This window comes from Heliangelus exortis, chromosome 10 (assembly GCF_036169615.1).
Source record: "Heliangelus exortis chromosome 10, bHelExo1.hap1, whole genome shotgun sequence".
Lineage (NCBI taxonomy): Eukaryota > Metazoa > Chordata > Aves > Apodiformes > Trochilidae > Heliangelus > Heliangelus exortis.
In genome coordinates this window covers 16,283,492-16,294,476 of record NC_092431.1, presented here as the reverse complement: position 1 = coordinate 16,294,476, position 10,985 = coordinate 16,283,492, and the positions used below count along the sequence as shown (strand labels likewise).

Sequence of the window (10,985 nt, the reverse complement as noted above, 5' to 3'; positions counted from 1 at the left end):
GTGCAGGGAGTCACCACCCCTGGAGCTATTTACGGAACGTGTAGCTGTGGCCCTTCAGGACGCGCTCCAGTGGCCCAGACTGCCGGGGTTTTGTTTCTTTTGCTTGTGGCGTGTGTGTATGGTTGAACTCGGTGTTCTCAGAGGTCCTTCCAGCCATAGCTATGCTGTGGTTCCATGACCCAGGCCGCGGTTCCCGCTCTGGGTCATTCCCCTCACCGCCCGCCAATGCTCCCGGACCGCCGCTGCTGGGGCTCCGGCGCGCATGCGCTGCCCCGCCTGTGCGCCGGTGTCCTGCGGGCTGGGCCGGGGCGGGTTCTGTCCCGGTGTCCGGACGCGTTCCGGCTCAGCCTGAAGCCGTCACTTCCCCGCGGCGGGGAGGCGGGGAGGCGGGGCGGCAGCCGGTGAGTGCCGGGCTTGGCGGCTCGGGATGCGATCTACGTGAGGCTCCGGTGCAGCGGTGATGTTTCCCCCCTCCCCCCCCGCCCTCCTCCGGCGGCCGCTCCCGGTCTGAGGGAGGCTGAGCGGGGCTGAGGCTGCCCGGGGTCCCGGTCGCGCCCTCCCAGACCCGCGGCGGTGGTAGCCGCCCGGTCTCCCGGGAGCGCGTCCTGACAGCCGGGGTGAGTCTATCCCCGCAGGCCGCGGGTAGCTGCTGCAAGGGCGGCTGTGGTGAGGGAGCGGCCCAGGCTCCGTCTCGGGCTTTCCGCGGTGCTGAGCTGGGTCAGAGCAGGCCCCGAGTGTGTGGTGGTTGGGTCTCGTTCAGCTGCTTTGTGTCTGTCTTCTGGGAGGTTTCAGCTCCTTGTCTTTATCTCTGAATGTTGATGTGTTGTAGACACACACGTTTGGGGAGGACCGTCAAGATCTTTGAGTCCAACCATCAGACCTACAACACCCGAACCACTAAGTCATATCTCAGAGCACCACATCTACCTGATTGTGCAATACCCCCAGGACTGTGACTCCACCACCTCCCTGGACAGCCTGTTCCAATGCTTCACCACTCAGTGATGAATTTTTTCCTAATATCTAATCTGAAGCTGCCCTGGTGCAACTTGCACCCATTTCCTCTTGTCCCATTGCTTGTCACCGGGAAGAGGCCAACACCCCCCTGACTACAGCCTCCTTTCAGGGGGTTGCAGAGGGCAATGAGGTCTCCCCTCAACCTCCTCTTCTCCAGGCTGACCATCCCCAGCTCCTTCAGTCTCTCTTCCTAAGACCCCTTCTCCAGACCCCTAACCAGCCCAGCTGCCCTTCTCTGCACCCTCTCCAGCACCTCGATGTCCTTCCTGTACTGTGGTGCCCCAAACTGCACACAGGACTCGAGGTGCAGCCTCACCAAGGCTGAGTACAAGGGTGAGATCACCTCCCTGCTCCTGCTGGTCACACAGTGTTTCTGATCCAGGCCATGATGCTCTTGGCCTTCTTGGCTTGACTTGACACTGCTGGCTTGACAGCTTGTTTTTTTTATTCCCCTGGAAATAAGGTGCAAAAAGTTAATCCTGAGCAATTGATTTAAAAAAACCCTGCAGCCATAAAAGTAGGCTATACAGTGATTTCTGTAAGCGTAAGGGTTTGGTTGGTTTGTTCTTGGATTTTGAGAGTACTGTGTGTGATCTTTCAGGCTGTCTTATTTTAGTGTTTCTTATTTATCTGCTTATTTATGCAGATAGTAACTTATTAAGTATGGTAATAAAGAGATGCTATGCTACCGAAGATTCTGTAGCTACTTCTTGTTCTCTTTTTTTTTTTTTTTTCAGTCGGAAGAGAGAATTTATTTTTTGCTAGATATGGGTAAATTAAAAGCTGATGATTGCCTGTGTACAGAGTTTTCGTTTGAGCCCTTACAAGGGCTTTGATGGAAGTAAAATTGTTTTTCTTTCTCTTTAGGGTGTCTGAAAATAAGTGAACTGGTATTTCTGGTGCTCATAATTCTGAACAAGATGAAGATCTCTTTGCTGCTGAGATTCCCTCATCGTTATTTCCCTGGGAGAACTTCCTTAAGGAACTTTCACTTCACTTCCAGAGCAGATTTCCTGCACATTGAATCTCTTATGCCAGCACACTGCTGTCCTACAAAGTGGATATGTTCATCACACAGTTTGAGGAGACAGCTGTGTCAGCAAGTGGCCCCTGACCAGCAAATTGAGGGGTTTTCTGACAGAGAACAAAGACTTGTAGACAGACTTTACAATGGACTAATCCAGGGTCATAGAGCCTGTTTAGCAGAAGCCATTACACTTGTAGAGTCAGCTCACAGTAGGAAGAAGAAAATAGCCCAGGTGCTCCTTCAGAAGGTATTATCCTACCACAGGGAACAAGAAAAATTAAATCAAGGGAAGCCACTTGCCTTTAGAGTGGGTTAGTGTTTTATGTCTGTCCAGTAGTTGTTTTGACAGAATTACAGTTCTTACCTTTTGTTGTAACTATTGCTCTTTAATCATTGTGGTTTGTAGTCTTGGATCAGTAGTTTTGGTTTATAACCAATCTTTATCCCCTCTCTTGTCCACTGGCCTTGAGCTGGAAAATGCATTTGAAAAAGCTCTAGAAATAATTATTGCTTACTGGGTACCAGGGCAATTATTTTGAGTTGGATTATTTTTTTTTTTAATAGCTATTATAAGCTGAAGTGTTTGGTAGTTTGCAGATGGATACAGCTGTTATCTGCACTTAGACAGGGCAGGACTTAATTAAGCAGATTTGCTCTTTTCCCAAATAAGATGTTTTCTTGAGCAATTCCAGAGTCCTTTAATTAATCCACAAAACAGAAAATTTGTACCTCCCTGCCTTATGTTAAAGCAGCCTGCTTTTCAGCTGAGGAGACTTGAACCTGATTATCTTGGAAAACTATGGAATATTTTTCCCTTTGTTCTGAGGAGATGGACAACTAAACTATGTGATATCCAGCTGTTGTCTGTCACGTGTACAAAGGTTATAATGACCCAAACTTGGGCATGTGAGAAATACATGGTGGAGGTTAACAAGCTCATCTTAGTTTGCATGCTTTGACATGGAAGTTGCCCAGTTTGTTTGAAATAACAGCTCTTCAGTGTAAGGACTTTATGCTTTTAGAGTATGTCTTTTAAAAATAGCAAATCTGGAAAATACATATTTAGGATATGACATTTTTAAAGCTCTGAAGTGGTGCTAGTCAACAGAGAAATTTATTTGGAGGAGAGGAAATAAGGCTGGGTAAAGACAGTCTTATATTGGGATGGGTTAGGATGAGGGATGGTGGAGTGAGTGCTGGTGTGTTGGGTGTCTCAGGTCAATTTCAACTGCTTTGTTGGGTAGATGCCATGTGCCATTGCTTTCCTTTGCCTTTGTTGTGATATTGTGCTAAAGTATGGCTTCTTATCCTCTTAGGGGTTGACAGTGTTCATGTGATGTTTTATTTATTTGATTGACGAAATGTGTTTTTCTTCCTAATATGATTATTTAGGCTTGTCTGGTCCTCCTGGTGCTGGGAAATCCACCTTCATAGAATGCTTTGGGAAAATGCTTACAGAAAGAAAACACAAAGTGTCTGTGCTGGCTGTAGACCCTTCCTCTAGCACAAGTGGTGGTGAGTGTGAATTAAAGTTTGGGTCAAGTTTGTAATGCTTTCTCAACTATAGGAGTAGCTCTTCAGACAAAATGGAGGGAAAATTCGGGGCCTATAAATGTAAAATATTAAAAAGAAAAGTTTTCATTGTTTCCCAGTGTGTTATGAAACTGGGAAATATGTATCAGAGTCCTAATTTTGTGAGGTTTCTTTATTTGCCATGTCAAATGCTGCTTTACAACTTCGAAGCTTTTGAGGGTTGCAGTTTTCTCTCTTTTTCTCTCATTTGTTTGTTTCCCTGTGAATGAAGGAGTAGAAGGGCATTCATTTCTCCTTGTATTTCCACATTGATAATGCTGGTCACTGCACAGTTTAAAAATTAGTTTAAAACTATTTAGAAAATTCTGCAATCTGAGCATACAGATAAGGTAGGATTTTAGAACATTTGTTAGTTCTTGATAGGAAATTTTTGATTTTTATTGACTGTACTCATTTCAAGGATCCCTGGTAAAGTATCATTGACCATCATTGCTATTCAAGAACTGCAGAATTCATTCTGACCTAGAAGAAATTCTTCCTATCTGGTAAAGTCTGTTTATCAGGCCTTTCCAGCTTCTGATAGGTGGAAGAACCAAGCAGTAGCTTCCTAGTCCTCAGCAAAGCTTTTAGAAATGGCTATTGAGATATTCTTATTTGAATGACTTCCAAGACATCAGTCTTGTCTCACTTGTTTGTTGGAGTGGGGGGAGGGTTTGGCTGTTTTTCACTTTTGAAATGATTTCACATAAAATGTTTGAGGTTCTCTATTGGGTGATAAAACACGGATGACTGAACTGTCAAGAGACCTGAATGCCTACATCAGACCATCTCCAACCAGAGGGACACTGGGAGGTGTAACAAGGACCACAAATGAAGCCATTCTGCTGTGTGAAGGAGGAGGCTATGATGTTGTTCTTGTGGAAACAGTAGGTATGTACTTGGGGTTTTAATTATCCTTTTGTGATACCTAAATAAAGTGTGTTATTAATTACCTGCTTTAATCTTTGATTTTTCTCATGCTTTCATACGTGGTCCCTGGTTGAAAACGAATGCCCATTCTGTCAATTTTCTAGTCCTGTTTGTTTTGTAAAACCACTATTTTGTACTGTTATGTTTCATGTTGTCTTTGTTACAGGGGTTTGGTCATGGTGCAGTCCTGGGTTCTGTCATAATTACTGTCATTAATGTGACTGAAAGTTTGCAATAAATGGTGAACTTTGGATTTTAATTTAATTTTGTAGGTGTGGGACAGTCAGAATTTGCTGTGGCTGATATGGTTGATATGTTTATATTACTTCTACCACCTGCAGGTGGAGATGAATTACAGGTATTTTTTGTTTTCTCTTACTAAGTATTGCCTAGGACTAGAAAGAGAAACTTGCATCCAGGGTGTAGTATCTGTCTGTGCATAAAGTCCATATCAGTAGCAGTTTGTAATTACACTGCTACTATGGAAGTCTTCAGTATTTTATCAATTTATTGCACAGTTAGGACTGATAACCCCCCTGGTTTTGGAAGTATTAGGATGTAAAATTCTTATACTCCCTGACTGACTTTTTGAGTACTTACTAGTTGGATATGATTTTGGTGGCTTTGTATTATAGGAAATCAGAAATCAACATAAATGGGCTTGCAGACTTGGTCATGTTATGGTTAAACTCAAGTATCTACATATGAGATAAGTTACTATATAAACTCTGATATCCATATTTAGTTTTCTTATGTCAAAATAGAGTGATAACTTGTGATGATAGAGTCTGTTGGTGCTACTCTTGCATAACCAGCACATGCACACATGGAAAACTTAGCAAGAGCCACCAGAAACTAACAAACCATTTTGAACTAATTTTTGTGATAAATCATCAATGTCATGATCCTTCTGGATATTCAGAATTTCTTTCCATGTTCCATTTAGGGTATCAAACGGGGTATAATTGAGGTGGCAGATTTAGTTGCTATAAATAAAGCTGATGGTGATTTAGTTGTTCCTGCACGAAGGATACAAGCGGAATACGTGAGTGCCATGAAGCTGCTTCGCAAACGATCCAAGGTTTGGAGACCAAAGGTTTGTAAATTTCACTGTGGTTTGGGAAGGAAGGGGTGTGTGAGTGGGTTTTTTGTTTTGTTTTGTTTGAGTTTTGGTTTTGTGCTTGGGGTTTTTTTTCTTTTTTTTCCCTCCCCCCAGAAAAAGTACTGAATGAATTAGGGTTGTTATCATCTCATCTTGCTATACCAGTCTTCCTGGGCTCTTTTATAAACATTTCAGTTCTGTTTAGTTTTGCACTGTGCTAGAGAGCTGATTGCTGCTGTTTCTGTTTCCCCTCTGATCTCAAGGTGTGCCACATGGAACACTGTGCAAAGCCAGTCCTGCTTCCCTTAGTTTCTGTCCTGAGCTACAGTCTCAGCACTAGCAGACCTACTACTAACATCCGTAGTGCCACAGACTTGTCTTGCTTTTGTAAACTATGCATATCTTTAAATGTCCCATAAACTATTTCTTCCACTTTTATAGCTCTGAAGCTTGTGATTATCTTTGTTCTTTCACTTGTTCAAGTGTTACCTTTATTGCCTAACTTTTTTGTAATTTCGCACATGGTCAGAGATCATGGGCAAGAGCCTCATCCACTTGTTTATGCAATCCTTAGATTATTGGAATTCTCACCCTCTGGGCCTTTAGTTTTAATGCAGTATTCCATTTTTATTCAAAAGGTTGTGGTAAATTATTAAGGAAAATACTCAGTACTGGTTCTTAATATGTGTATATAAAGTAAGTGAGCACACACACCCCACACACCCCTCACTCCCTTTATATGCTCTACTTTGGTATTAAAATTGACCCATTGTATTACTTTTAAATGAACTGGGCTGCTTGAGTCTTAGGCATAATTTTGTAATTTTTGTTTCTAGATCTGATGAGAGGTCATGTCTGATAAATGTGACCCGAAACAAGTGTTTGAGACAAATGAATTAAAAAGGTTATCAGAAATCTCCCTCTTTTAGTGATGGCACTGTGTGACAACTGAAAGAAGGAAAATACTGATGTGTAGGGGTTGTATCCAAGTCATTAGATTGGGTAAAGAGACATTTTTAAAACAAAAAAACCCCGTAACTGTTCCAGTTAAAAGATCATGTTAGATGCCTGAAATACTTTTGACAAATTGAATGCCTAGTCTAAAAAACAAATGTTAAAAATAGTTTAAATACCTCCTTTCTGGAATATTTTAAGTGCACGAGAGTAGCTACCAGATTATATCTACCAGCATATGTAATTAACTGTAGTTTAAGCCAGCAATACAGTAGCTTTTAGCTAAAGGCCTCATTAAGAGTTATTCTTACTCATTCTACCAGCAGTTGGACAAGGCCTGTTATTCCCAAATACTGTGGATCTCGGGGCCCACTGACAGTTGGTAGAATTCAAATTTTGGGATTAAAAAAAAAAAACCAAACCAAAACAAACAACCAAGCAGCAACCCAAAACTACTTGAACCCTCCAGCCCAGTGGTCTCTTGGTTTTAAAAATCCTTGTGACTCCAACAGGTATTGCGTATCTCTGCCAAAACTGGAGAAGGTGTCTCAGAAATGTGGGAAAAAATGACAGAATTTCGTGACCTTATGCTCACCAGTGGGGAGTTGATTGCCAAACGCCGGAGGCAGCAGAAGGTGTGGATGTGGAATCTCATCCAAGAAAATATGTTGGAACACTTCCAGAATCACCCAGCAGTCAAGGATAAGATTCCACTTCTGGAAGAAAAGGTTCTGACTGGTGTCTTGTCTCCTGGGCTGGCAGCTGACCTGCTACTGAAAGCATTCAAAGATGGTCTCTAAGCATTAGATTCTATTCTCTTCTTGCTAAGTGTTGTATGTAAACATGAACATTAAATATGGATTTTCTATGTGTGGATTCAGTTGTTTTACTACAACAGACTTTAGTAGAGCACCTGTCCAGTACTCTGCAAAAAAATACTGCAGGACTTGGTATATGCAAAGAACATAAATCCAAACATTCACTCAGAGATTACAGTGACTATATTGGAAAAAAGTGTATTTCTGAATCTGCTGTTTGTACACTCAATAGATGTGTTGGTTGAAAGTGTATGCCTGTGCCAAAATGTGACAGATGTTGGGAGGGTGGGAGAGAGGTTTGTGGTGGTGCAGAGTTTGACTCCAGTTACAGGACCATCTTAGATCAGTTAACACTGAAGCTTTCTGTTCTAATAGATCATCAGCTGTTGCCAGTATGGATTGATTTGACTTTCCTCACCTTGAGTGACATCAAGAACATTGAACCCCCTGGTGCAGCACCTGTCCACAGTCTTAGTTTAACTGATTTGTTAGCATTTAAATAACATCTAGTGGTGTTCTGTCCCTGTTGGGAAGCTACAGTTAATTACTACACACACTATATTGTTATACACATACAATACATATACGTGTTATACACTATATTGTTGGAGAATGGAATTTTAACCATCCCAGTTTATAAATAGATGTTTTAATACAAAAAATTTAGTTAGATGTTTTTTAAATGGAGACATCAAATGGAATAAATGTCATCTATGATGTTTTCATAGGAATATCTATATAGGAGAGTAATTGATCTCCAGTAATAGTTTCAGGTTTGCTGATCTTAGAATTTTTGGGTTTAAAAAAAAACAGTCATTTGTGTTTGGGGTCTTTTTTGTTCTCTTGTAGAAGGCATGACTGCTTCCAACCAGAATCTACCTTGAGAACAAATCTGGAGCAGCATTATCCAAAGCCATGATCCAGAAAGCACAGCTCATCTGTGCTTGAAGGGTCTAGTGGAAAAATGCTGATTTTTGGAAACCTGACAAAACTAGTAAAAAAGCAGGAGTTTTTTTGAGTCTATTGTTGCTTATGTGAATTGACTTAAATGAAAACATTGAAAGTGATTTTCATAGTACTGATTTTCTGGACACACACATAGAAGGTATGGTGTCTTTAATTTTTAGTTTATCTCAGTTTCACCTGTTTGGCTTCCTAAGAATGTTTCACACTGCATTTCAGTTCTGGCAACCTAGGTGAATTTTTGACCCAAACTGGGGTAGCAGTGAATTGCTTTACTTGGATCTTTTTTGTTTGTTTGCTTTTGTGTTGGGTTCTTTTTTTTTTCTTTCCCCTCCTGTGTGCTTGTTTAAAATGCTGTGGATTTTTTTTATTCCTTGGTTATCACAATAGCAGAAATCAACAATGCAGTAGAAAACTTCAAACTGAAGCCTTTGTGAAGAGACTTTGCACCAGTGTAGCTGGTTTCCACCACAAAAATTCGTAGAACTTCAGTGCTTTAACCCATTTATTTCTATTTCTTAAACCTTGCTTTCCAAATAAGTAATTTGTCATTGCTGCCACTAGCTTTGTAGAAGAAGCAGAAGGGGTGTTAAGGGGTGAGAGAATCATGACTTTCTTAGGACCATGCTGAGTTTTGAGGAAGTGTGGCATTTTAAGTTTCTCTTTTATTTAAAACCACTCTGTATTGAATGTGGCAGAAAATGCTCCAAATCAGAAGCAGCATAATCTATGCTTTTGGCTTTAAAATTAACTGTACTTTGGTGGTAGCTAGTGGAATAAATTACAATCAGGTGGAATCATGATAGTAGCAGCATTTTAACAGGGGAGTTCTCAACTTTGAAACATGTTTCAGGTCACAGTTTTTAAGAGGACCTCATTTGTGCTCATTATCTCTTATATCAAACCTTTATTGTCATTACTTATTCTTTTGTCAAGGGCTGCTGTGTTTGTTCATGAGCTGTCAAGCAAGTAAGACAGAACCTGCAGCTTTGTTTAAATGATGGTTGCTCAAGCAGGATACATTTTACTGCTTCTTCAGGATGTTTTCTGGATGTGGATCTGTGAATCTGTTCAACTTCTGGGCTATCATAATTTTCTTGTTTTTTCCTCTTTTAAAGTGGCATTAATTTACTAATTAACTTCTAACAGAAGACAGTACAATGGCTTGAGCAAGTTTCCTTTTCAACAGCATTTTCTTTTGAAGTAGAGCATTGCATGAAATTTAAAAGTATTGTTGATTTACCTTCCTTATGTTTTCATTTGTGCTTTGAGCTTCAGTAGATAGAGAACTGCCCTTATACTGAAAAGTATCTTTGGAAGTGGCACAATAGATAAGGGGCTCCTGGTTTCTTTTTCAGTGATTCCCCAACCAAATTGAAATGTATTGCACAAACTGTGACCTGAACCTCTCATGTGAGAACCAAATTCTTTGATTCACAGCTTGTTAAGTTTTGCTCTGATGTGTTTTGAAGTTAACTGCTGCTCAATTAATTGTGCACTTTTGTTTGTCATCATGGGCTGGGGAAAACACATTGTTTTCAGAAGGGCTACATAGTTTTAGCTGGTAGGCTACAATTTAGTAAACAATTCAGTATTTTCAAGTAATTTCTAGCTCTGTGGGATTAGATGAGGCAAAATGCATTCAAAGATTGTCAAGTAAAAAGGCTTCTGAAAAAAGACAGTAAAAAAAGTTTAGTAGGATGTTGATACTCTTAGTTGCTAGAGTTGTTAAATTGCTGTCATGTTAATGTTTATAAGCACAACTACTGCAGAACAATATGAGAAAACAATATAACTTTATGAGAAAATAAGATTAAGTTTGTAGCCAGAGGTGTGATAAAGTGATAGACAAATTGATATGGGAGGTAAGGAACAAACTTGAGATACAGAAACACTTGTGTCCTGCTATGTCTTGCAGTTTTATATAAGTGTGAAACTTTTCCTCAGGTCCCTGTGATCTTGCTGGTGTTTTGCAGCTGGAAAAACAAGTGTGGTGAGGTCAAGTGGTTTGCCCAGGACTCTGGAACAGGTCAGTAGAGTGGGAGGGCTACAGTTCAGTGCTCTTTACTCTGAGCCCCCATTAATGGCCACGTTGCTTAAGGTTGAAAAAATGCTCTTAGCAAGTTCATGTTCTCATTGTGACTTATTTCTTTCATATCTCATCTCTCTGTATTCAGTGATGGGACCCAGTGACCCCTTCTTGACTGCTGTTCTGGTGTAATGTCCTGCTCTAGTAGAAAGCTTTGCCTTGATGGCTGATCTGCCCTGGCCTTCTATAAATGCATTGCTTCCTGTTATGCATGCTTGGTCAGGCTGTATGTTCTCCTCCTGTATATTGTTGCTTTATTCATGAACTCAGCAGTGTGTTGGCTGTGAGATTTTTTGGGATGGAAGTTTCCTTTCTCAGAATTTGCTATTGCTTCCTCCCTTGAATGCACAGTCAAGAAGTAAAAGAAATTCAAATGAGAAACATTTTTATTACAGAGCTTAGTCTTTCCATGACTGCTCTAAACCAGATATCATTTGAAGAATGACCAGTTGATAAAATATGTATTTAAAGAAAAACCAGAGTGTCCCCCTGGAACTTATGATTTGGACAATC

General features: G+C 40.8%; 1 protein-coding gene across 4 annotated transcripts; it reads left to right on the top strand.

Annotated features, from left to right (window-relative positions):
* The first annotated feature begins 282 nt into the window (after positions 1-282).
* On the top strand, positions 283-7,470 carry MMAA (metabolism of cobalamin associated A). Of its 4 annotated transcripts, none has more exons than XM_071753729.1 (7): positions 283-401; positions 1,885-2,355; positions 3,437-3,559; positions 4,337-4,507; positions 4,819-4,904; positions 5,493-5,627; positions 7,115-7,470. In XM_071753729.1, exons 2-7 carry the CDS (start codon positions 1,938-1,940, stop codon positions 7,400-7,402), a joined length of 1,221 nt encoding a protein of 406 aa, XP_071609830.1. In that variant the 5' UTR covers positions 283-401; positions 1,885-1,937; the 3' UTR covers positions 7,403-7,470. The 4 variants fall into 4 exon arrangements, with proteins under 4 accessions (XP_071609830.1, XP_071609828.1, XP_071609831.1 ...); XM_071753727.1 differs by having other exon boundaries at positions 5,493-5,642; XM_071753730.1 differs by having other exon boundaries at positions 360-617.
* The last annotated feature ends 3,515 nt before the right edge of the window (positions 7,471-10,985 follow it).